General features: G+C 43.0%; 1 protein-coding gene across 6 annotated transcripts in view; it reads left to right on the forward strand.

Annotated features, from left to right (window-relative positions):
• Trmt9b (tRNA methyltransferase 9B (putative)) overlaps positions 1-15,528 on the forward strand; it is a 60,757-nt gene extending 45,229 nt beyond the window's left edge. For 5 of the 6 annotated variants that reach the window (XM_036166475.1, XM_036166476.1, XM_036166479.1 and 2 more), the window contains 2 exons: positions 5,049-5,222; positions 11,294-15,528. In XM_036166475.1, coding sequence (XP_036022368.1) covers positions 5,049-5,222; positions 11,294-12,309 — 1,190 coding nt within the window. In that variant the 3' untranslated portion in view covers positions 12,310-15,528. Of the gene's footprint in view, positions 1-5,048; positions 5,223-11,293 lie in introns of those variants that run through there. The other variant, XM_036166480.1, reaches the window with a different exon arrangement.
• The last annotated feature ends 12,085 nt before the right edge of the window (positions 15,529-27,613 follow it).

Here is a 27,613-nt window from a genome sequence, read left to right on the forward strand (position 1 = left end):
TGACCCTGTCCACAGCCAGAATATGGAAGAAAAAAAATTCTTACTCTACTGAACATTTTTCAAAGTTAGTATAAAGCCTCAAATCCTATCCTTTGCGACATCTGTGAACACAGAATATGTTCTGCTGAATGAAATAAGCCAGACAAAGAAAGACAGAGGCTACATGATCTCAATGGGATGTGAGACCTGAAAAACGTTGACTTGACAGAAACAGAGTGTAGAGAAGTGATGACCAGAGGTTGGAGCAGGGATGGGCTGGACACATGAAGCAAATGGTGAGGTGTTGGTGAAGTGATGCAGAAGTTCAATTAGACAAAAGGAAAAAAAAAACCCAAAAGATAAAAAAGAAAAAAACTACCCACAGGCCCAAAGACAAACGGCGAAAGGCTATGAACAAATGATTGCATGAAGTTGGAGAATTAAGGTGTGCTCTAAAAATACTCGGGAAGTAATCTACATACATGGGTTCAGTTCCAAGAATATCCAATGAAAGAAACTATTCCAGCATATCCAGTCTTTGGGCACTAAGTCATCCACACTAGAGGCGACCCTTCCTGCCAGCTTACTCTGCAATCTTGAACTATTTTGTTTGACTATAAGAAACTTGTGCCTCTGGGTATGTATGCAGCTGGATTTCCCTTTCTTGATTCCACAAATGGTTGTAGAGTATACAATTACACATCAGTCCTTTGTCTCTTTCAATAGACTGCATATTCACCTATATGAATATGTTGCCCAGAATTAAAACCTGCATAGTATCCAGGTACCACATTAACAGACAATTTTTCCCTGTATTTTTGGTGCCATAAATTAATTATAGGATGAATGGTGGTCTCTGAATCCCTCTGTACAAATCACTCACTAAATCAATAGGAAATACGTGTTTGCCCATTTGGATTATTTGAATCATATGTGATTTTTGTATTTAAACAAATCAGTAAACAGCAATGCTTTGATTAGAAAAGGAAGGGTATATTTTAAAGTAAAATTGAATTAAAGAAGAAATGATGTTGTTCTGACCGGGAAAGTTCTATTTCACTGTGCTGGATTTAGCTGACAAATGGGAAGGCTGGTCGGAGAGGGAAGAGTTGTTAGTAATGAGGCAGAAAATTGAAAGATGGGCACTTTCTCCAGAACCAGGCCTCCCAGCTAGGGGTTGTAAGCATGAGGCTTTTACAGGAATGCCAAAGAAGCCATATCAGCAAGACAGGCACTGAGATTGCTATAATTTTCAGGTAGTCTGTTTTTTCTGATACATAGTCTGCTGTTTTCTGTAGATCACTGAGTGCACTGGGCTCTGTAAATATAAATAGAACTTTTTAATTAGAAAGCCATGACTCATCTTCTATTTTGGTTGTTTTTCCCTCCTGGGAATAGCTAATTCAATTGTTAGGATAATATGGGCAAAGTGTATGGTGTATCTGAATGACAACCATCACTTTGTATGATATATCCTAATAAAAATTAAAATCAAGTTGCTGGGATATAGAAAGCATATCTCCTCCCACCCCCCCCCCCCCCTCTCTCTCTCTCTCTCTCTCTCTCTCTCTCTCTCTCTCTCTCTCTCTCTCTCACACACACACACACACACACACACACACACACACACACACACCACAAGAAGAAAGAAAATGGTCACGTTTGCCTCAGCATGGAAGAAGACAGAGGAAAAACTGCCTTCTCATCCCTTGTTTTCTATGGTCCAGACATGTGATATATGATAGCTGTACTCATGGCTTAAATGGATGAGCCTATAAAGTCTAGAGAAAGCAAAAGTACAAGAACAAGTAGCTAGAAAGAAGAGGCAGATAGATAGCAAAACATCGTTAAGTCAGTTTACAACATCCAGCAGAGACCATCATCAAATTGTGTTTACAACATCCAGCAGAGGGGTTGGGGTGGGAGAACATCTCACTATATAGCCCAGATGGTCTGAAGCGGCCATCCTCCTGTCTCAGCTGAGATTACAGGTATCTGCTCCCATACCAAGCAAGAAACCTGAAGAACAGAGATTAAGGAAATGCAGAGAATAGCATAAATGACCAGTTTCAGTGGTTCAACAGCAGAAACTCTGGGACGTATCCAGGAAGTACGGCAAGCGACCCATGTGGTCACGGCAGTTTACCCAGAATCAACTGGTCCATTTTATGTCTATCGCATGCAGCATAGGGGGCAGTGCGTAGATTGATGTTGTCACCCAGATCTGTTCATAAAGTAAGAGAGAGATCAGAGCTGGATTCTTTTTCAGCAAGATTCTGCTCATAAATAACTCCAGAAATACCTGCCCTAAGAGCACTGAAAATGGTATTTTTGTGAACATAATAACACAAATAAATTCTTAAATAATTAAGACTCCTCCTGACTTTTGTCTATCAGGGTTCCCAGTTTCAATGCTTGTCTTTCATTGGCATTAATTCTTTTTTAAATATTTATTTATTTATTTATTTATTTATTTGTTTGTTTATTATGTATGCAGTGTTCTGCCTGCATATATGCCTGCAGGCCAGAAGAGGGCACCAGATCTCATTATAGATGGTTGTGAGCCACCATGTGGTTACTGGGAATTGAACTCAGGACCTCTGGAAGAACAGCCAGTGCTTTTAACCTCTGAGCCATCTCTCCAGCCCCAGAATAAATTCTTTAATGGCCTTTCTTGCATTAGATTCAATAAAAGTTAAGAACACTATCCCCATATGGCTAGCACTATGCTTGGCCAATGACAATTCTCCTCAACCCTGGCCCAAGAAATGAATTTAAAATGTGCATACTATTTGTCTTTTTTAGAAGAAAAACATAGAAAAAGAACTCTTTTAGGTGAGATGTTAACAAAGAACTAACTTTTTAAATGTAGTTGTTTCTGATAAGAGAATGTGAGGCCCTGGGTTCAACTCCAAGTACAAAAAGTGGGTCGTTTTTTTCTACAAACTTTAGAAAAAAATAATCATTTTTGTTGTTTTCAGAAAACATTCACCCATCTTGAGCCAAAAGATTTTGATGAATTGGAGCCTTGCTCTGTTATCCTCTGTAGACACTTTGAGGTACAGAGTACAAAACTGAGAAGAATGTGAGCATACAGATACCCTCTGGTATCTCTCTTCAGGCCTGGGCACTGTTATCATTAAGGAGATTTTGCAAGGGAGTGTAATTGTTAGAGTGGAGTTTGCCATGGTATCATGAATGTCCAGGCTGCATCTAAGATCCTGGGGAGACCTGGTTTGGTAATGGACTTGACTTCCTGGTTATATGAACAGTCTTCCCTTACCAGCATCTCAGGGTGTGCACTTAGAAATGAGCAATTGCCTTGTGTTCGGAGGTTCTGTTCAAAGTGATGCTGTTCGAAACGAAGATGGGAAGAGTTGAGAGTACCAGAGTGCTGGTCACCAAGAGAAAAGACCTGAGCCTCTTTGTTACCAATGGTTTTCTGAATAGCCCCCACTATCTGACGTGATTTATGACAATAAATGTTCTTAACAGAATCTTTTAAGAGATTTTCCCTTTCTTGCCTCTAAATGCATTTTGCAAGCCAATAAAGGGAGAAGTGAATTTTCAAGATATTTATAAAAAACGGGCCTGTCATCTTTGACACAGACAGGACTTCAACTTTGAAATGCAGTGTGATTTCTATTTTTCTCTGTGACTGCCCTCAAATAGCAGCTACTTTTATTCCTAAGTGTTAGGAACAATGGCTGTGAGATCTAAAATGAGAATCTAATCGCAGCCATTTATATTGAAATAATAACACTGGAGAGCATTTTTTTTTCACTTCCCCTCCACAACTGGCACCAGGGAACCTTCACTTTGTTTTTCTTGTCTCGTCATTTGGAAAACAGTGTACTAAGGAAGAGTTATTAAAGATGCCCCAGACTTAATATTCTGAATGTTGATTGGTATTTTTGTGCTGCAGAAAAATCTCTAAGTAAGAAATGTCAGTAGATACAAAATGCAGCTCCCTTGACGTCTTCAAACACCTCTGGGATGGACCTGGATTACATGTTTGAGACTGAAGATCATGCCAGGAGCCAGGCGCAGTAGCGTGCGTCTAGTGTGCCAACTACTTGGAAGGCAGAAGTGGGAAAACTCTTTGAACCCAGGAATTCAGTCTGGGCAATATAGTGAGACCCAATCTCTAAAAAGAACTTGGTAGCAGTTTCTAGATAATAGAAAGTGGGGTGTTTTTTATTTTTTCAAGATAATATGTCATTCATGTTATTCTCTATCATACTATAAGATTTGATTGACCTCAGTCTTTGGACTATGTACTTTGGCCTCTGCCGCTAGGAAAGGGATGTCCAAAATGGCCTGTTTTTTTAAACTCTTTGTTAGCACTATAGACTGACCTAACAGAAATGCCCTGTACCTAGCATTAACCTGAGAGCGTGTGGAAAGATGCTACTTTCTTTTTCAGTCAAGTTCTTATGTTTAAAACTACAATTGCGATTTCTAGACATTGAAAAGTCATTAGCAGTAGTTTGTTTAACACAGTCAGAAATTGGTAAAAGTCATTGGAGTAGACCTTTGATGCAGCGTGCACACACTAAGTGAAATGTTTACATCAACGTAAAGATACTGACTGCCCACTGTCGGACTCAGTTTCTGGATGTTGGAGCGTCTGTTTCCCAGGGACAGGCTAGTTCATGTGATTAGGTTGTGCTGATGTATTAGGCCCTGTGGGCACTGCCTCAGTAAATATTCCAGCTGGGCGGTGGTGGCGCATGCCTGCAATCCCAGCACTCTGGAGGCAGAGGCAGTTAGATCTCTGTGAGTTCAAGGCCAGCCTGGTCTACAGAGCAAGTTCTAGGACAGGCTCCAAAGCTACACAGAGAAACCCTGTCTCAAAAAACCAAAACAAATGAATATTCCATACATATTATTTCTTTTTTTTCATACTCTCACTCTCCTATCTTCTGTATGAAATTATATAAGTATTCGCTGAAGTGTTGTGTCTTGGTCGTTTTAATATAAACTTTCTTTAGCTGTTATAGGACAAATTAATTTGCATTTTTCCAGCAAGGACAGCATGGAACACAGGTTTTTTTTTTCTCTTACAGGTTGTGGAACTGGGAAGTATCTTAAAGTGAATAGCCAAGTGCATACCCTGGGCTGTGACTACTGTGGGCCTCTGGTAGAGATTGCCCGGAATAGAGGGGGTGAAGTCATGGTATGTGACAACCTTAATCTCCCCTTTAGAGACCAGGGCTTCGATGCTATCATCTCCATAGGAGGTAAGGCAGCCAGGCCACAATCACACTTTGCCATGAAAAACCACTGTCAGGCCAATCATGTGACTCAATGTCCATTCTTTGTAGAGGGTCTAGGCAATGCATTTTACCTAATTTTAATATATATATTCTACTGCATGGCTTATTTGACTCTGGCCTACATTTATGACATATATGTTGTTATAATTTCAAACCTTTGGGCTATTATTGTATTGTTTTTGATGATGTGTTCCCCCCCCACACTTTTTTTCACTGTGTACATGAACGTTAGAACTCTTATTCATTGAAAATATGCTTTGCTTTATTGAGATCTGGCCCGATTCTCCTGAAATAGAGTAGATTTTCAGGTGTCATGTTGCTGAAAATGCCCTTTGTTAACAGAAAATTCTAGAACTAATATATTGAACACCCACCGTCCACCTCCGACAGGTGTGTCACTCACTACTACTAAAGTTCCTGGAAAAGACAGGCACTGTCTTACCCAGACTGCACTGTTTGATTGTGTCTTTATGTTCCTAATTCTAGACGTTGTTGATGAGTCTATCTTCCCAGTAAACTCAGCACCAGAGCAAACAGAATAACAAGAACAAAATCCATGCCTGAAACATGCACACATATATGAGCTCACTTTATCCAGTACTCTTTACGTCCATTGTGTTCGTTGTCCTTGAATGTGTAGGAAGACCTGTATTAGAGGAATTCACTAGCCAGGCGTGGTGCTATACACATTTATTCTCAGCATTTGGGAGACAGAAGCAAGTGGATCTCTGTGAGTTTGAGGCCAGCCTGGTGTACATAGTGAGTCCTAGGACATCCAATGCTACATCATAAGACCTTGTCTCAAAAAACAAAACAAAACAAAAACAAAAACAAAGGATTCTCTACTAAGTTCTTTATAGTACTAAAATATTTTGCAAAGCAGATTGCATTTTTTAAATTAACCTGTTAATGGAACAAACTTTACCAAAGCAAAGTGATCTTATAGAAGCTGACTACCATTCATGCTAAAAATAAAAATACAGAATAATACAATTTATACTTTCCTGAACTAGATGAGTGATTGCTAGGTATCCTCAGATGGGAACCATATCTTTGTTTAGTGTGAGAATTCAAGCCTGGGTGCCTGTAACCCTGGAAATGGCCAGGAATAGTAAAAGACGGTTGCCATGGGAACCTCCCCTACGCTGCCTTATTCCTGCTCTTGAAACTATTAGGTGCACTTTGTTGTAAGCATTAGTCTATGCAGGCTGCTATAAGAAAATATCCTGGATTCCTGTGTTTTAAAACAATAGACTATTATTTCTTACATCAAAGAACCAGCCAAGCCAGTTCATTAGGAGGCTTGCAGACGACTGCTGCCTTCATCTTTTTTTTTTTTTTTTTTTTTTTTTTTTCTGATTCCCCATATGACAGTGGTAGAAGTTGAATATCAAGCTTGCTGGACTCTTCTGTCGTAGTGCAGGACCACATCTGAACCTAGAGACTTCCCAACATGACTTCCTTGTGGACATAGCCTTGGTTGAAGTCACACAGATATAACAAAGGATTCTTTTTGACCATAACAACACCATGCTGTGCTCTGAATCTTTAGTGGGGAAAGCTTTTTATTTGGTCCCCTTCCTAAAGAACTGGAAATTAAATAGCATTCAGGAGGAGATGGAGATCTTGCTCTGTTTCTGCTCAGGTTGGTTTCTCAGGTCCACAAGGCGCCTATCCCAGCACCACTCAGCTACTGTGGGGCAGGGGAGGGTGCCGATAGCTTTCCTGCCTTTGTGAAATGCTCCACATTTCTCCTTGAACTCTTCTTTGTACTCAGCTTAGAGGCTATGCCTTTCCCATGCAGAAAATGGAGCATGCCACTCTGTGTGGCCCTTCCAAAGCTTACCTTAGAATTTGCCATGGCACTCCTGAACCTATGAAAGCTGATGATGCATATGGGTTAGTTATCACAAGAAAATCCTCTAAACCAGAGGGCTGGGGAGAGATGTGCATACCATTTTCCTAGGGGAGGTGAACCCCAGATAAGGACTCTAGTACAGATCAAAGGAGCATCCCACGGTCAGTCAATGCACTTAGGCAGGTTTCCGACAGGAGCATGGGCGAAGAATTACTTACAGACACACTGATGACTCAAAGGAACTTATCACTGAAAAGCCCACGCAACATGGGTGCTACCTCGTGAAAAGCTTCACACTGTGCAGGGAACTCCACATCTGGAGTCACCCCTCTCTCAGCAATGGCTTACTCTGTACAACCTTAGCGAGGGGCTCATAGTCTGCCTCTCCCTCCAAGAGGAAGTTTTCAATTCATAGGAAATAGCTGCATAACAATGAGCTTGGCAGGATTTGCCACCCCCTGACCCCACTTCATGTCCCCTCCCCATCTCACTCAGTTCTCTTTGTCATATGTGTCCTAAGCCATATCAGGACGAAGCCAGAAGGCCCTCACTTATGCTGACCCATTGGTTTTGGGAATGACCATCCCCTGGAACCATGAGCCAAATCAATTTCTGTTGTTTATAATTTACCTAGTCTTCAGCATCCTGTTATAGTAGCAGAAATGTACTAGCCCACCCTGTTACTACCTTTTTTATTGAAAATACTCCCTCGATGGACACCATGGCACATATCTATAATCCCAGTCCTGCGCAGGCTGAGGCAGGAGAATCACGAGTTTGAGGTCAACCTGGAGGACACAGAGAGGTGTTGACTTGAGATAAACAAGCCAAACAAAAATGCCCCCTTTAAATGGAAAAAACCAAACATGCTTTTAGGAACTGCAGCTATGAGGTCATGTGATAAGGTCGCTTTTCAGTCACATTTCACATTTAGAAAAACATTCTGGGAAATTTCAAGACTCTTACATCCATAAATACTTATTCCCTATTTTGAATTGCACATTTTGGCATTTCTTGCTCGCCATGACGCAAGGACGTATCTCCCTACCCCCCCCCCCCTTAGTGCCTTACTTTTTGGAGTCTCTTAATAACAGAGAGCCAACTAACTGTCAGACTTAGCTACACACCCATCACACTTCCCTGGCAGAATTGCGGGTGGGGGTGGGGGGACACCCCCTGCCTTTAGAGCAGTTCGGCAAACAGTCTAGAAGAATCTAGCAACATACACTGGTGTAAATCAACTACCCACTTTGTACCAGTGGCTCTATTGCTCCCAGCCTCCACCCTCAAAGGGACACTGAATGACGTCTGGTGACATTTTTGGGGACTCACAGGGGACAGGTGGATGTGTGTGTTCTTGTCACCTAGTGGGTGGCTCCCACACAACAGGAATGATCTGGCTTCAAATGTCAGCGATACTAGTGTTTTAAAAACTGCGTTCTGCTAAACCCATCAGCTCCGGGCGCTTAGTGAGACCTACGCACTGGCACAGTTAAAGAACAGGAAGTCATAAAATATAAGACGTGACAGGCTGTGAACGGAAATCCGCTGTCACCATTTGGTTCTGTCATCCAAAAGTTGGGATTCAAGTTATGTTTTAGCCTCTCCACAGGAAAACTGCTCTAAGCACATATACGGAGTGTATATATATGGAGTGCGTATATACGGAATACTATTTTTGCCTTTAAGCTCTGGTTATGACTCACAAGCAAAAAAAAAATTCTTTTAATTTTTAAAATTTCAGCATAGTTTCTCAGCAGTGACATTTCAGACAGATCTTACTATAGTGACACTCACAGTGCTTTCTGACAGAACATGTATGTGTGTGTGTACATAGCACGTTTGGCATGTGTGAAGAAATTTTCTTGCTTAAGCCTCTTTTTTCCTCCAAAACATTTGGCTTGGGGCTGGAGAGACAGCTCAGCTGTTTAGAACTCTGACTACTCTTGCAGAGGGCCCAGGTTCAGTTCTCACAACCCAGGTGGGACAGGTCACAACTGCCTACTCCAGCACCAGAGGATCCAACACCCTCTTTAGTCTCCACAGGCACCTGGATACACATGGCATTTGCTCACAGATACATATGCACAAATAAAAATTTAAAAACATTTGTTTTAAAAGCTGTTACCTACTACCTGTTAAATATAAATAAAACATTGAGTCACTTTTCTGGATAAGATTATAATTAAAAAATAAATTATTCTGTATTTATCAATAAATGACTGAAAACTTGGTTTTGTGTAGAATACAACACCCTTTGAAACCTGGTAGAATCCTGGAACACTGGAGACCTATTAGTCTATTACAAAAAAATATTTATTGCATGGAAACAGTCCTGTTTTAATGTTTCCCCTGCCCCCTCTTTGGGCTTTACACGATCGATGCAGTGAGTAGTCACTCTCCCCAGAAGCTGTGTTCTGTGGTCTCAGGGAACACAGTATAACAGCTCAAAACTGTTCCTTACTCCGGTTCCAAATGATCCAACGCCCCCTCCTGGCCACTGCACAAATGTGGCGTATGTACACACAGGCAGGCAAAACACCCAACCACACAGACAATAATAATAATAATAATAATAATAATAATAATAATAATAGCATTGTTGAGTGATCACCCTCTGAAAGCTTTTATATCTATAGCAGACTTTTCCTGTAGATAGTCAGTGCATCTCTGTGGCAGGTAAAATCATCGCTAGCAGCTAAATGGTGTGAGCACCAGGGGACAGTTTCAGTTGCTCCCTGCCAGGGCTGCCACATCAGAGCTGGAGTCTCTCAGCTTTGCTTGGAACCAGTCTCCTCCTTGATCTGTGTAACAAGTCCTGTTTCAAAGACTCAGAATGTTTCCTCTTTACACAGTGCTGTGATTAAACCACTCCAGGATCTGATAGACTAGCCCTTTCTATGTATTTTCTGGTAAAGATATACCTAATAAAACTGGGGGTGCAGCTCAGTGGGAGGGTGTCTGCCTATCATGTTGTCTCCCAGGTTCCTTACTTGCCTAGCACAACATAATTATTACTAATAATAATATGCACCCACAATGTCACATATACATGTAAGTGAAAGGTGGATTCTATTTAGAAAATGCTCGAATCCCCCTTTGACTTTACAGGGATTAAAAGTAAAACCATAACTTACAAATTGATTTTTTAAGTATACACAATTATTATATTATCTTTAGGAAAAGCTGAATAAGCATTTGAACTTGTATTTAGCTTGTATTATCTAGCTAGAAAATAATATTTAACCCTTTACTATATTTTATTTGTTTTATTAATATTACTAATACCAATTATTAATGCTACTCATCTTTTGTTTCTATGGAAATATCAATTATTCAGTAAAACAATGAATTATCTCATAGACTCCACCAGAGAACACTGCCTCACTAAATGTCCTTTTCATATTTCAGTAACTCACATCAGTTACACTTGCTTGTCCAGTTACCAAATTCTACAGGCTTGCACATGATATCTCTCTAGGTTTCTTATTGGAACTGAAGAAACTTAAAATCTATAGAATTTGTCCAAGCAAAAACAAAAACAAAAAAACAAAACAACAACAACAAAAAAAAAAAAAAAAAAAAAAAAAAAAAAAAACGGTGTCTCTCTGAAAGCCAGACTGTCTTAGTTAGGGTTTCTATTGCTTCAACAAAATCCCATGACCAAAGAGCAAGTTGGGGAGGAAAGGGTTTATTTGGCTTACACTTCAGCATTGCTGTTCATCACGGAGGGAAGTCAGGATAGGAACTCAAACAGGGCAGGATCCCAGAAGCAGGAGCTGATGCAGAGGCCATGAGGGATGAGCTTCTTACTGGCTTGCTTCCCCCTGGCTTGCTCAGCCCACCCTCTTATAGAACCCAGGACCAGCAGCCCAGGGATGGCACCGCCCACCACAGGCTGTACCCTCCCCTATTGATCACTAAATGAGAAAATGCCTTACAGCTGGATCTCAAGGAGGCATTTCCTTAGTTGAGGCTCCTTCCTCTGATGACTTCTAGTTTGTGTCAAGTTGACACACGAAACCACTCAGTATACAGACTCTTGTTGTTTCTCCAGTTTATCGAGATAGGTCAGAATTTCATCGTTGTTCTATGGAAACACATCACTATGTGTTTGTGCATGTGCTGCATGCACGGTGAGCTCTAAGTGTTCTTCTGGTCTATTTTTCTTTTTCAGTCATACATCATTTTTCTACAAGACAAAGAAGAATTCGAGCAATAAAGGAAATGGCCAGGGTCTTAGCTCCTGGAGGCCAACTGATGATTTACGTTTGGGCGATGGAACAGAAGAATCGACACTTCGAGAAGCAGGATGTGCTGGTGCCATGGAACCGTGCTCTCTGCTCCCGGCGGCTCTCAGAATCCCACCAGTCCTGGGGGCATCCGTGTGGGCATCCCATGAGCCAAGGCCACCAGGGCCCTGGCTCCGCGTGCGGCTGCGCAGTGTGTTTTCAGGGCAGGTGCGATTCCAAGCGGTCCCACAGCATGGACGACGGGCCTGCAATGGCAAGAACCTGCTGTGAAGATGTTTCGAAGGAAGGCGAGGAAGCGAATGGATTGTATAACAATTTTGGAAAATCTTTCCGCGCCTGGTTTTTCTCCAGGTCTTTGGATGAATCAACCCTGAGGAAGCAAACTCAAAGAACCAGACCCATGAAAATCACGGAGGGCTGGGCCAATAGCACTGTGTCCCGTCAGCCTTCCAGACACCCCAGCTTAGACTTACATCCTCAGGAGACGGTTTCAACAAAAGAACCAAATTTAGATGAGGTGTTTGGAGACACATCTTTTCAAAGACACTTGGGCTGGCTGGAAGCACCGGGCACTTCAGAGAACTTCAGTGGATACCGGGGAGGAGAGGGCAGGAGGAAGGAGGGCAGCGATTTTCTGGACATGGCTGACACCAGAGACAGTGTGGCTGCAGACAACGTCATTGATCCTTCTGCCAGAAAAATATTAAGGAGAGTTTCTGCATTCGACCCTACAGATTCCAAACCAGAAGGCCCAAGCTACACAGAGGAGCAGCAGGATGCTCCGGATTCCAGGGCCTTCATGCGCTACTACCATGTGTTCCGGGAAGGTGAGCTGTCCGGACTACTGCAGGAGAGTGTGTCTGAGCTGCAAGTTCTGAGTGCCGGCAATGACCATGGTAACTGGTGCATCATCGCAGAGAAAAGGGAGAGCGAGGAATAACTACACCACTTGGGTCAGGTGGCCCATTATCTGTCCACTGGGGTTGATGTGGGCACCTGAATCAGCATCCTGTTTCATTGTTTTCAAATCCAGGTACGAGATAGTTCTTGGACACTTTGACCTGATCCTCTGAGCAGTTGAGTAAGCACAGAACCTGGAGCTTACTGGATCCACCACAGGAAATGTCTGCTGAAATATCAATAAAAGGATCTGAGGAAGCAATAGAAAATGTACTTCAGTACAGGCTTGGTATTATTGCTCCCAGAGATGAAAATATTATAATAAGTATATGTTGAGTGTCAGTATTATCTTTTGGTTTTTAAATATTCTACTGTTAAATATCTTTTAGAAGGAGTTTTTTAATATATATAAACTACGCTGGTTCTCAGGGCATTACTTAGATCTGCGTGAAAGGTAACAAGGACACCTGTTTGGCTGCTGGATTGCATTTGTTGAGGCTTGCTGTGGGGATGTCTTGTTTTCAGGCTTTGCATCTATCTACTCCAAGCCTTCAGAGATGTTCATACGGTGCAGAGAAACACAAGTATTGCCCAGACTTTCTAAATCACATGCAAACGTCCTTCAGGATGATCATTGTAAATAATACCGTCTTCTGTGTTGCTCCAAAGGTTTTTAAAGGCACTGTTAGCAGAGGGTGTGGCTTTGTCTTTGAGCAGGCAGCTGACATGCATGCCCAAGAATCAGCATCCATGCACACACAGATAGAGGAAAAAGAATAAGAACACTGTTAGTATGCAGAGACCATTACATGGGTGGGAGATGTTATCAGTCTTCTGGTGGCATTTCCCCCAAAGATATTAGAAGCATAAATATCCTACTGAGATAGTGCCAAAATTAACCAAAGAGTTTTTGACTAGGAAGTGCTTGTCTGAGATATCTGAGAGTCTAATTAGACCAGTTTTACTTTGGCTGTGAGGGGAGATTTGAAGAGTCCTGTGTATTTAGCCTTGGTGGACACATAACTGGGGTTTGTTGCATGCCCAGGCATTTACTCTTAAAGGTGACCACATTAGATTTATTGTACCAATGATCTAGACAGAATCAAAACTTACTTACAGGTTGAATTTCTGGTACTCTATAGAGCAGTGATTAGACTGGGCACTATTGCTGCTTTTATTTAGATTTAACCTCAGGTCTGTTTAATTCTACGTCATGGATCCCCAAGGAACAGTTTATGACATAAGTAGGGACCAGACTTGAGAGAAACAAAAAATAAGTTAGCCAAGGAATACGGTTCCAGATCACCCTTTAATAAGCAGAAAATCCAATAGTCATCATACTTTCTGGACCAATATAATAATGGATATTGGATTAAAATCCAATCTTCATTTTATTTTTTTTCCACTACAATATTAACAAAAATTGTAATGGATCACATTTATTTGGTGTTTACCCTCTTCAGGGATTTTGCTAGAACTGAACGGAACAAAGCCACTTTGGAAGAAAATTCAAAGATGGTTTCAAAGCGGTATTGGGGAAATCACTGAGGCTCTTCATGCTCCAAAGTCAGATGGCCTCACCCATGATGTGGAAGTGGTACATGGGATTTGCACTTTTCAATGCATGTTTTGTACAGGCAACAATGACAATAGACATGGGGTTAAGGTAGAACGCAGAATTTAAGGGAGTGTGCCTTCCGTTTTTTCAAATTAAAACATTAAACTGCATGGACAGGTGGCTTCCTGGGAGAAACGGTAACTCCAAACTAGTACTGGTGACCACTTGTGGTCACCTCCCCACCCCAGGTCTGATGTCATTACCCTCATTAGTCTTTGTTGCTAGACACCTGAGCTTGACATCACCTCTCTCTGGTTGGAACATGCCACTTAAAGGTCATTATATGGAACTCAGTGCATTAGGGCGTGACAGGGTGGCTTGCCAGCTAATGTGTCTGAGCGAGCTCATAAAATAAACATACACGCCACTTTGTAGTAAAAGGCCTTTGGAATGGTTATTGGGAGAGAGAGATTTTCATGCAACGTTGACAGAGCTGTAAACATGAATAATAGCAATCTTGTCTGTAAAGCACAAGAATTCTATGCACCCAGATGTTATATTGTATATTCAGCAAAACTAGTGAGTGGGTACCACTCTTGGGGGGGGGGGGGGGAGGGGGTTCCTTGTGAAAAGCACTATTACATTCAATTTTTGCCTTTTGATGATAAAAAGCCATTGCAAACTCATGTAAATATCTTGACCGTGCAAAAGCTTACTCATCTTCATGGCCATCCTCAGAGAGAAACACAAGTCATAAATGAGTCTAACTGGAGACAGTGTGTGTCCATCAGCCTTAAGCAGCTTGTGTGTAGATTCCACTGATCTGCCTGACATGATCTGCAAACCTTCTCCACTGCTCATAGGCAAGATGATATTTTCCTAGTTCCTCCCTGATGTCAGCACAGAGTCCCCCTGTCTGACATGGAAGAGAAAGTTCAGGGAAGTTCTTAGAGAATCCTTAAAGGTAAGACTAGTGGTGCCTCACTGGCTTGCAAGGGAACTTGGTGTAAACAGACAAATGCCTTGACATAGACAGAAGATGCAATCAAGGTGATATTTTCCCAGAAGCCAAGGGATGGGTTAGTTTCTCTGGGTTATTAGGTTTTGGAGGGTTTTTGTTGTATGGTTTTGTTTCGTTTGCTTATTGGCAGAGTGAAAAAATTGGACCGGTGTGCTGTGGTAACTACAGACCAGCTGTACACAACACTGTCAGGTGGATTTGGTCCTTCCCTCTTACTGTACGTCCCCGTATGCTCCATCACTCATTCCTGTTTCTAGTTTTCCCCATCTTCTCCATCCTGATCCTAGATACCAAAGATGCCTGTGTGTTTAACTGACCTTCACTGGAGTTGGCAGAAATGGAAGGCAGGCCAGATGGGAAAGTATCCAAATGTAAATCAGGAATGTGAATGTACTTGTATACTACTTGCCACCAGACAAATGAACATTGGTGGGTCTTTCAAATATGTAGGCTCCCAGGAGAACAGAAAATGGAACTCTAGTTGTACCTGGTATGGGAGAAATGCCTTAAAATGAGGTGTGAGGGGCTGGAGGTGTGGCTTAGTGACTTAGGGTGCTTGCTGTTCCTGCAGAGGACCTGAGATTGGTTCCTAGTACCCAGGTTGGGCAGCTCATAAATGCCTCTTCGGGACTCCAAGGGCACCTGCAGTCACACTCACAACACACACACACACACACACACACACACACACACACACACACACACACACACACACACGGAAAGAGACAGACCAGCAGACAGACAGACAGAATTAAAGCATAAAAATTAATCTTTTTTTAAAAACTGGGCTCTGAACACCCAGTTTGGGAGAGAGAAGGAAAGTGGAGTGGCTGTTGACTCTGCAACTAGATTATAAAAAAACAGATTAAGCCAAGCCTCCCTTTCTCTGAACATAAAAATTGGGAAATGACAGCAGCTAACTATAGTAGCCAACGTTTATTATTTTGTTTGTAATCCTCTCCACAGCTCTCTCAGATAAATACACTTATGTTCCCATTTTGCAGATACAATAAGGCAGAAAAAAAAAGTGTGCTCAATCCTCAGAGTCTACAAGGACAGTAGAGCTATCACACGTTTAGTTAAAGGTGGAGCTAAGATTCAATCCCAGAAACTCTGGCTCCAGCCTGGGTTTATAACCACAGTTCCCCACATGTGCACCTGCTGGGTCCCAGGCTTCCTGCTAAGCAGCTAATAGAGTGTTCAGGGTTAACTATGATGGTTCCCTGTGCAAAGGCGTTAAGCGGGTTAAGAAAAGACTATGCATCTCTCTCCCCCTTTGTTTTGTTTTGTTTTGTTTGTTTGTTTGTTTTCTGTGTATGAGGGCGGGGGGGGGGGGTTTGAGACAAGGTTTCTCTGTGTAGCTTTGGCACCTTTCCTGGAACTCACTCTGTAGCCCAGGCTAGCCTCGAACTCACAGACATCCACCTGCCTCTGCCTCCTGAGTGCTGGGATTAAAGGCGTGTGCCACCACCGCCCGGCCTTTCTTTTCAGTTTTTTACTTGGATTCATTTGTGCTTGCATGTCTATGTCTTTGTGTGCATGTGTGTGGGTATGATGGAGTCAGGAGACAAGTTGTAAGAGCTGGTTCATTCCTCGAAGATCTTCATGGTTGGTGGCAAGCATCCATACTTCCTGAGCCCTCTCGCTGGCCCTGTGTTTTCTCTTGCTCAATTATAAATCTATCTCAGTTTTACTTAGAAAAAAGTCCTCAATCACAGAACACTCTCATCACTTTCCTACGGGCCTCTAACCTTCTAAAAAGTCTGTATCTAGTTTTCTGCTCTATGTGTGAAGAACTGAGGGCTAACCCAGGGATTTTGTTGACTCCATTTGTTCAGGGTTGTACAGTGCTCCACATACAAATGATGAGAAGTCATGACATATCTGGGGTCTTGCGTTGACATAATATTAGACTTAATGACCTAAAATCCAAGTGTCCCACTAGAACACTGTTTGTATTTGCTGTATGCCTGTGATCATACTGTATTTTTAGTTTAGTAAAACAGTATTCAAACCCCTGTTCTGGGGTAAGGGTTGCAGCAAGGATCACACATGCATATTAATTAACATGAAGAATGCCTGTCTTAAGCACTCAGACTTCATTTAACTGAGCTGACTCCAGACCAATGGCCACCCTCTAACACAATTGCTCTGTAAGTGTGTTTCTGAAAAGAATGTATCCTGTAGGATAAGCTATGAACTCATTTGGAAGGCATGCAGCCCCCTAGTAAGCCAACCCATGTGATTTCTTTTCAGACTCATTTCCTACAACTGCACCTGTTTTCTGTTCTGCGATCTGCTATTTTAAACAATGATCTCATTAAAATTACTTAATGACAAGTGATTATCCCATCCCTTGAAGGGATCCAATATATTCAGACTTGAAATGCTGTAACTCTAAGCTTTCCTCAAAGACAGACACACAAACAGGCTCATCCCATCAAACGGATACAGGAATGCTAGCACTAATTTGGCTGGTGCAGGGCGGTCCACTGGAATGCAAGGGGACCAGGGGGCCCACTTGACTATTCAAGTCCTCTGGTCCCAGTCTTGGCTCAGAAACCAGAACTTGTTTTGAATCTATGAACTCCATCCTCACAGCCTCAGTCATACACAAACGTGGAGTAAGAGTTTGAAAAGAGATCTCATCACAGCCAGATATGGTGGGTGACACAGGCCTTTAATTCCAGTGCTTGGGAGGCTGAGGTAAGCAGATCTCTGAGATTGAGGCCGGTCTGGTCTACAGAGCAAGTTCCAGAAAGACCCTGTCTTGGGGGGAGAGGGGCTATCATCAGCCAAGGACTGAAACCAGCACAAACAGCCTTCTTCAGGAGAGAGAAACAGAAACCTAAGGGAGCAGCCACACAGACAATGCAGCCTGTGAAGTGTACCGTGGTTTTGTTTTCTTCTCTTTTAAACAGGGTCTCGTGCACCTTAGGCTGGCCTTGGCCTTGCTATATACTTGAGGTGGTTTATGTGGGCCAGGGGATCCAATGCAGGACCTGATGCATACTAAGCAAGCACTCTATCCACTGAGCTGCATCTCCATCCCTAAGCTGTACAGCATGTTGTTCACCCCGAGACCTACAACGGACCACAATAATAGAAATGCTTCATTGCTGTGTTACCCCACAGAGTGTCCCTCCTCTATGAAGGTTCTCCTTCAATTGATTATAAATGGACAGTGGGTCACTTTATGTTGCCAGGTAATCTATCCGGCTAATCTGATGGGTCACTTGTGAGAGCTGGTATCCAATTGGGTGCCCAGTTGGCAAATACATGCTTTGTCTTCCTTTCAACTTGAGTTGAAGAAAAAAAATAAAGCTGATTCTAGTGTAACTATTCTCAACCACATGAAAACAACCGATTTTCTCCACATTAGTTATTTGTTTATCTAAGGCTACTACCTCCTCATGGAAGAAAGTGAGTCATAGCAACTTCTCTGTAGCATATGCAACCAGACATCAAAGTTCCTAGACCAAGTATGCATGTACTTATGTTCACCCAGGAGGAAAACTATGTGAAAGACAGATATTTTTCTTACACACCAATCATGAAACTTCTGCTTAGATGGTCTGTTGATGTATGGTAAAGATTCAAAATTCTCCTGTTTGTTTATCCAGAACATTAACAATATTTAAGACTCACATATAAGTGGAAGATCCAAGACACTCTGAATGTGTATGTGACTATGTGCCAGGTTCCTCTGATGGTCTTAACTATGTATGTAAATATATATGTGCATATGCATATTTCTAGACCTCCAGCGACGGCTGTCACTACTGACCAAGAAAAAGTTCTCTTGTGCACTTAGAAAACATTAACTTAGCAGCTACCATAGAAATTCATTTCCCTGAATTGGCTTTTGTGGTTGCTTCAGGAACAGTGAAGACACTTGTTAGATGCTTCCGTGCCTTCTCTGGTGTTGACATAGGTATCTGTGTCAGAAGTGTAAAGCCCTTTTTTCCTACAATACAGAGATATCTTGACTTTGTTCCCCCAGAGGAAACTAGCAATAGTTTTAGAGCACAAATTGAGGTAAAACCGCATCTTGATTCGTAAAGATATTTTATTTGCATTAACTAACAATGGCCACGCTCTTTTTGTAACAAATATTAAAAATGGTTTTATTTGTATGCTTGTGATATGTACTTGATTATTTATATGTTTGTGTGCCCTTTAGTAATAGTGCTAGATAAGCAGAATTGTGCTTTTTTTTTTTTTCTCTTGAGTCTGTCATGGCGGGTACCATTTAGTTCACTCATTCAATTCTTGTTACACTTAAACAAAACTCGACGTTTGTACTTGAATCTTGTTCCCATTGTCTGGAAGCTGGCTTAACTCTCTAATAATACAGTATCTTTAATGGGTTAAGAAAAAGAATACTATCTACTTTTTAAAAGACATATTTTAAGACTAATAAAGATGTACTAGACCATTCGAAAGTGACTGTGTTTTTTATATGCTTGACCTTTGACCTGCTCCATTTGCAGGCTGTCACAGGAGAGTGATGACAGGGATTTGTATCTGGCACCATTGTGGCTTCCATAGAGCTCTTAGGAGATGCAATCCAGTAGCAGATGGTACCTTAGCATCCTGCCCCTTGCCTGTGCTCTCAGAAGGGTCTATCATCAGAGTGTTGCTTGGCCCTCAGTGTCAGCAGGAGAATCTGGTAGGCGGCTTCCAGGTCAAAAACGCCTGTCATTCTGGTCTTTAGAAACTGTCACTTTTTCCTTTTTGTGTTCATCTTCAATTTCTGAAGTACTAAATATCAAGTTAGCTTCAAAACTATCTATTTACCAGGCATGTGTCTGCTGTGGGATGTCTTTCTGGATGCTGTGAATATGTGTTGCTCTGATTGGTTTATAAGTAAAGCGGCATTGGCCTATGGCAAGGCAGCTTAGAGGCAGGCAGGAAATCCAAGCAGATATACAGAGAGAAGAAATGAGAGGAAAGAGAGATGTCAGCAGACTGGTAACGCCACAGCCATGTGGCAAAACATAGATTATTAGAAATGGGTTAATTTAAGATGAAAGAGCTAGCTAGCAAGAAGCCTACCATATGCCATACAGTTTGTAAATAATATTAAGCCTCTAAATGATTATTTTATAAGCAGCTGTGGGACTGTGGGGCCAGGCAAACTGAGGGGCTGGGTGGAACCAGAGAAACCTTCTGGTTTTAAAGTTTTCTTGATAGTTAAAATTGGAAGCAAACTTTCAATTTTCCCACTTGGTTCCCCACACTCCACTCCTGGAAAATCAGGGTATTTGAGGCCTAAACTGCCCCCACTCAGTTGAGATGCCAGTCCTTGAAGGGTTTATCAGTGGAAAGGAAGGTTTAAAGAACGTCAATACCAGGGAACCCTTTGGGACATGAGTAGACCCCCACATGCTGTCCCATGAGCAGAAGGAACCTGACCCTGGGGTGGCTCCTCTTGTTGAAGTGCATCTCATCAAGGACAGGTGTTTGGGAAACTGAGTAGAGTCTCCTACAGAATGGCTGAGCATGAGGTGAGAGGGACCACTGCCTATAAGTGGGACAGTGGGCCACATGGGTTTTGTGCTGCATGTGAGGGGGCTGTCCCCATCCCAATGTATGGGAGGTGCTCATTGCCCAAAGCTATAATCTCCAGATGCCAATGAGGTATTACTGTAAGCAATGTAGTTTTGCACCCCAAGCTCCACAACAAGACAATACAATGAAAACCGGTTGGTAGGTGTCGAGTCTGATTCCAAACTGCCCTTTTACTAAAGCAGTGAATTAAAGTGACTTGCACAGCTCCATATGGGCAGAGTGCTGGTGCTGGATGGAAAATGATCCTTCCCCACCCATCCTTAAGTCCTCAACCTCAGAGGGAAGGGATCTAGGGAGAAGTTACAGTTCTTTCTCACTGCTATGTTAGGCCAAAGACATGTAGCTGCTTCAAGGAAGGTACAGAAGGCATGGAGTAGACAGAAGTCCGCTCCCTATTGATTGAACATGGTGATTTAAAACCTACCATTCTTTACATTTTGTTGAACAACTTAGAAACAGATTCTGTGGGCAAAGGACTTTTTAGAAACCTTTGAAGACTTAATGTGAGCAAAATTTAGTTCTTGGTCTTGGTAAATTAAACCCTAGCAGGATATGGGGCTGGAGAGATGACTCGGAGGTTAAAAGCACTGATTGAAACTCCAGGGGACCTTAGTTTGATTTCAGCAGCCACTTGGTGGCTCAAAACCATCTGTAACTTGGGTTCTAGAACACCCTCTTCTGGTGTTTGTGGGCACCAGGCATGCACATGGCACACAAACATACCAACACACATAAATAAAAAATAAACCTTTAAAAATAAAAACCTAGTGGGATAGAAAAGATGCGGTTGCTTCTCTTGTTCTGGAATTTTCTCCTATTCCCTGCTTGGTCTGACTTGATCATGCTTCCTTCATGTGACTTTCTCAGGTAAGTTGTGAGTGGCATCTAATACCAACCTATTGTTCGAAGTCGTAGATGGTCTTTTAATTAAAAAAAAAAAACAAAAAAAAAAAAAAACCAAAAAACAAAAAAACAGCTGGGCGGTTGTGGCGCACGCCTGTAATCCCAGCACTCAGGAGGCAGAGGCAGATGGATCTCTGTGAGTTAGAGGCCAGCCTAGTCTACAAAGCGAGTTCCAGGACAGCCTCCAAAGCTACAGAGAAACCCTGTCTCAAAAAAACAAAAACAAAAACAGAGCCAGATATTGTGAAAGCTGAAAGATCAGAGAAGCAGAGCAAGACACAGCCAACCTCTCCTTGCCAACTCCTCAGCAGATCCTGTTTCCATGAATCCTCAGACTGAAAGCCTCTGAGTCCTCACCTGAACAGAGTCTCAGCTGAACTGCTTTATTTCCTGTTTCCTTATGCCTTATATACCTTTCTCCACCCAGCCATCACTTCCTGGGATTAAAGGTGTGTGTCCTTCACAAGCAAAGATGTGAGATCTCAAGTGCTGGGATTAAAGGTGTGTGCCACCACTGCCTGGCTTTGTTTCCAGTGTGGCCTTGAACTCACAGAGATCCAAACAGATCTCTGCCTCTCAAATGATAGGATTAAGGGTGTGGGCTACCACTGTCTGGCCTCTATGTCTAATCTAGTGGTTGGTTCTGTCCTCTGATCCTCAGGCAAGCTTTATTAGGATATACCATATATCACCACACCAACCACATACCATCCTGCTCTCTGATTCTTCCCAGTGCCAGGTTGACTTCCTTTTGAAACTCACCACACACATTTTCTTCTCTTAGTCTTCTATCACCCAAGGCATGCCTATCACCTGGGCAGGGGCTTGTCTGCCTTGTTCATGGTACCAGGTAGTCATAGTACTAGGGCCCACTTGAGGGTGGTGGGTCAAGCAATCATAAAGAAGGAAAAATGAGCCTGGGGGCTGGAGAAATGGCTCAGCAGTTAAGAACAGTTTTCTTACAGAGGACTCAAGTTCTCTTCCAAGCACCCATATAGTGGCTGACAACCACCTCTAACCCTGGCTCCAGTGGATCTCACACCCTCTCCAAGCACCAGGCACTCATGTGGTGCATATATATATGTGCAGACAAAGCATTCTTACAAAGTAAGTAAGGTAAATAATTTTAAGTGAAATTTTACAAAAGAAGAAGAAATGAATTAAAGGCTAGCCCTTAGGGACACAATGTCAGTATACAGAAGGCAGGGGGTTGGGCAATTCTTAAGGTGTAGTCGGAAGATTTCCTGTGTCCCACGTGGCCCGTGGTTGGGACAAATCTCCCACCCACAGTCCCACAGCCTTTTATAAAATAATCATACAGAGGTTTAATATTATTTATATAACTGCTTGGCCACTAGCTCAGGCTTGTTACTGACTAGCTCTTACACTTAAATAACCCATTAATTCTTATCTACATTAGCCACTTGGCTTGGTATCTTTTCTCAGTTCTGCCCGTCATTTTGCCTCCTCCATGTCTGGCTGGTGACTCCTAACTCCGCCCTTCCTCTTCCCAGCATTCCTTTAGTGTACTTGACTCACATACTTCTAGTCTGGCTACTGGCCAATCAGCGTTTTATTAAGCCAGTGTACAAAAGCATTATCCCACAGCATTAAGGGGATCTGGAAGGCTTGGAGTCATTTGTTGATGGTGACAATGATGATACCATTTATTATGGAGGCTCTATAGACCGGACATGTTTATAGTACCATCTATTTCTAAAACCAACCTTGAAAGTAGGTGTCACTGATACCTTTGTGTAAATGAAAGCTGAGGCTCACAAAGGCTAGGCCACATCTACGACAGTGAAGGCACTCAGCTGTGTCCTGAGTCATTATTACAAAACCCGTAAGAAGGCTGTTTTGTGAGTGACAAGAAGCCCTGATAAACAGGTAGCAGCTTGACTCCCATGATCGTGAACACTGGGGTCACATATTCAGGCTTTCCCCTGCTTGCGGGACACATTTATTTTCTGCATTGCTGGAGAGGCTTTGAAGAGGTCCAGACAGGTGCTTCAGAAACACTCTGTTGGATAAGAGAGCAGCTGTCAGGCGGAAAGGGAGGAAGGAGTTGAGGCAAGGGCAGCCCGCCTGAGGAGACCCAGCAGGACCTGGGATGGTAAATTTAGAAGTAGAAATAAGACTCAAGAGGATAAAAGAAAGTGGACCCTATGAAGAGAGCCAATGAGAAGAAAGAACAGAAACAACTAAGATGATTTTAAACCAGACAAGACCAAGAATAAGCAGTGGAGGTGATGGGAGCGGCGGTGTGAAATGTGGAGAAAGGCTGCCCTCTGCTGGAGAACTGAAAACTTGCTTTGAAGCTCTGATTGTTCAGAAGGTGAATCCGTATTCACTAAGAGTAAGGAGTAAGTAGACGCCCAGATAGGAATTCAAGTAAACTCCACTGTTAAAAGAAAAAGAGTCGGGGCTGGAGACATGACTCAGAGGCTAAGAGCACTGACTGCTCCTCCAGAGGATCTGGGTTCAATACCCAGCACCCACATGGCAGCTCACAACAGTCTAACTCTAGTTCCAGGGGATCTGACACCCTCACACAGACATACACACAGGTAAAAGATCAATACACATAAAGATAAATAATTTTTTTTTTTTTTTTTTTTTTTTTGTTTTTCGAGACAGGGTTTCCCTATGTAGCTTTGCGCCTTTCCTGGAACTCACTTGCTAGCCCAGGCTGGCCTCGAACTCACAGAGATCCTCCTGCCTCTGCCTCCCAAGTGCTGGGATTAAAGGCCGCCGACGTCGCCACCACCACCCGGCTAAATAATAATTTTTTTAAAAGAACACGAGTCTATGGAAGCAGGTTAATGTGTCTTCAATGCGGACTACCGCAGAGTCCTGTGATAGAATGCCACTTAGTGAGTAGATAAGAATAGTACTTGCAGCGGGGCGGTGGTGGCGCACGCCTTTAATCCCAGCACTCAGGAGGCAGAGCCAGGTGGATCTCTGTGAGTTTGAGTCCCAGGAAAGGTGCAAAGCTACACAGAGAAACCCTGTCTTGGAAAAAAAAAAAAAAAAAAAGAACAGTACTTGTGGTAGGGAATGAAAGCAAATGTTTTGGGAAAGTTAATATGTACAAAGGAGATAAATGGCTGATCTCTAGCTAATGATGTGATAATGAACTACTTAAAATCATCAACCCTTGAAATGTGAAGATTTGAATAACTTAAAACTGTTAATGGTGAGAGAGACAGCTGGATCAAATCCATGAGACTCATCACACTGGGAGGTGTCCAGGTATCTCCCCACGGCGCCCCAGTACCAGCTAAGGGTCTACTCTCCCACAATCTGCTCCTGTGGCTTACACATGCGGTGGGTCACAGAAAAGATCTGTCCACCTGGGGAGCGTCAAAGAAGGGTTGGGCCATCTTGAGACGCTGACCATCATGGCTATCCTCGCTGCCTGTCCTAAGAAAGTGGGCCGTCGAGTTCAGAACCCTACTCCTCTAACCCTCAAACTGGACTCCTCTCCGCTTCTCTGCCCTGGTATCGCTGGATCCTCATTATTGTTCAAATGTTTTAGGCCTTAGGACGTCTGCACTTTCTATTCTCTCCCCTAAGAATGGTTTTCTCTGGAATATAAGCAATCCCCCCCACCTCCTTCCAGCTGTAGCCCAGAAGGATTTGTGCCCATGGACATTCCTCCTCACTGTACTAACACAACCCCACACTCCCACATAGCACTGAGGGGTCAGTGCTATGTTTTCCTCTACGTCACCTCTGCTCGTGTTTATTTTTTCTAGCACAGCGGTTCTCAACCTGTGGGTTGCGACCCTCTCAGGGTCTAACAGCCCTCTCATAAGGAATCGCCTAAGACTATGGGAGGAACACAGATATTTACATTCTTTGGGGGAAATGATCATTTTATAGGCATCATTTGGGAGTAGCCGTGTTTATAACTGATTTATAGAGTGAGACGTTACAGTGGTAATTATTTTAAGAGTTAAGTTCCAGCCCTGTGAGGGTGGTTACACAAACAGCTTGGTAATAGACACGCAACCTGCCTCACAGCTCCTTTATGGGGTGTGGCCAGTTTTGTCCTCATTACCAAAAAAACAAAAAAATCACTGGCAGGAAAGCTTTAGAGCGGCGCTTCTCAACTTGTGTGTCAAGACCCCCTGTGGGTAGAACAATCCTCTCACAGGGGTCACTGCAGACCATCAAGAAACACAGGTGTTTACATTACGATTCATAACAATAGCAAAATTACAGTTCCGAAGCAGCGAAGAAAATAATTTTCTGGTTGGGGGTCACCACAACATGAGGAACTGTATTAAAGGATGGCGGCCTTAGGAAGGTTGAGAACCACTGTTCTAGCATATGTTATCCTCTGTCTTCCCAAGACCCAGGGCTTTGTGGGGACAGCAACTGGGGTTCTGTTTCATTGGCTACTCCGGGGCCTCTCATGCCTATGCTGCCTGCCGATCATTCACTGAGGACAACTTGGTGCCACTGGGGGTGAGTTCAACAGGGTCCACACCCTTACCCTCTTCCTGACAGTAGCCACTTGCCTCGCCTAGCCCTGGGGAGTCCAATGCAGGGATGGAGAAATATTCTGAAAAATACAGGAGGTGAGGACTTGGAAAAACCAAGCCTTGGCTGCAGTTGCTTTTCTGGTTTCAAGCCCTTCTCTGGGAGGACGGACACTCACTTCAAGCCGAGCGTCCGTCTTCCCAGCTCTCTGAGCATGGATCCTCCCAGCTCTGTCTCCAAGAGCAATGCCTGAGGCTGGACGAGAGTACAGTAAGACGTGAGAATCTCGAGAATACAATAATCTGCAACTAGGAGGCAGCAAAGAAAACAAACGCTGTTTCTTGGAAGTCCAGGTTTCATGAGGAACCCTAAAATCCGAAAACTAAAATACTCAATACAGATCTGAAACTCAGAGCTCTGACATGATGCTACAGGGCATGAAGTAAGTTCCATGAATACAGTTACTGTATAAATGTATAAACATATGAAGTGTAAATGATTTTTGTGTTTAGTCTTAGGTCTCATCCCCAAGAGACCTCGTTATGTATGTGTAAATATTCCCAAATCCACAAGAGTCTTAAGTCCCAGCTGCTTCTGGTTGGGCGCATCATGGATAAGGAATCTTAAAATTCCTTTATCCTTCCATTCTTCACCTGTCTCTTGCTGCTATCAACACTCCCGTCTTAACTAGGTTGCTTCAACCCTCCAAGCCTTGATTTCCTCATGTGTGCAATTTTTGCACCTATAAAACTGGATTAATGATCACAGTCGTGGGATAATTAAATAGGATGAATCCTGGTCTGCTCTTTTCAGAGCTCCAGAAAGAGAAGAGCTGTGGAGGACCCCGGTTCATGGTCAGATGGGTTATGTTCTCCCCAAACATGTGAGGGAACTCACAAGAATCCCCGGGGGTTAGTTCACATTTGACTTTCTCTTTTCTAGTTAGGAAAAGAAACATTTTAGATATTCGTATTGGCTGACTGAAGGAAAACCAAATTTCAAACCCAAAGACTGAATGAAGTACCAACCATGTTTAGGATCCACAGATCAAATTCTGAATTTCAAATTCTGAATTTCAAATTGAAACAAGCATTTTTTTGGGGGGGGGGATTTTTCGAGACAGGGTTTCTCTGTGTAGCTTTGCTCCTTTCCTGGAACTCACTCTGTAGCCCAGGCCTTGAAATCACAGAGATCCACCTGGCTCTGCCTCCCGAGTGCTGGGATTAAAGGCATGTGCCACCACTGCCCGGCTTAAGCATTTTTGTTTTGTTTTTTTTTTTTTGTTTTTCAAGACAGGGTTTCTCTGTGTAGCTTTGTGCCTTTCCTGGAACTCACTTGGTAGCCCAGGCTGGCCTCAAACTCACAGAGATCTGCCTGGCTCTGCCTTCCAAGTGCTGGGATTTTTTGATATGACATCCACCTCCATAAAAGTGTTAGGGGTAGATTAGAGAAAGGTCAGGGCCACAGAGAGCTTGTTAGTATCCTCAGTACTAAACCTTTGTTGTTCCTAGGGGTCCTGACCTAGGGTTACCAGAGGTAGGCTACTCCCAGACGCCCACAGACTGAAGGACCCTGCAGGCCACAGACTGCTCGAAAACACTTCAAGTTCAGTGTGATAACCTAGCACTGTCTGTCACCAGAGACCCAGCTTCAAGGTCTTTCCCCGGGACCATTCCACGGTAAGGAAATCCCCAAAGCTCTGCCCTCTGTCGACTCTGGCCTCCTGCGCAGTGTTATCATTGCACTTCCACTGGGCTGCCAGTCACTGAGGAAACAAACCTGCCGTAGAATCCTTTC

This window comes from Onychomys torridus, chromosome 17 (genome assembly GCF_903995425.1).
Source record: "Onychomys torridus chromosome 17, mOncTor1.1, whole genome shotgun sequence".
Taxonomy (NCBI): domain Eukaryota; kingdom Metazoa; phylum Chordata; class Mammalia; order Rodentia; family Cricetidae; genus Onychomys; species Onychomys torridus.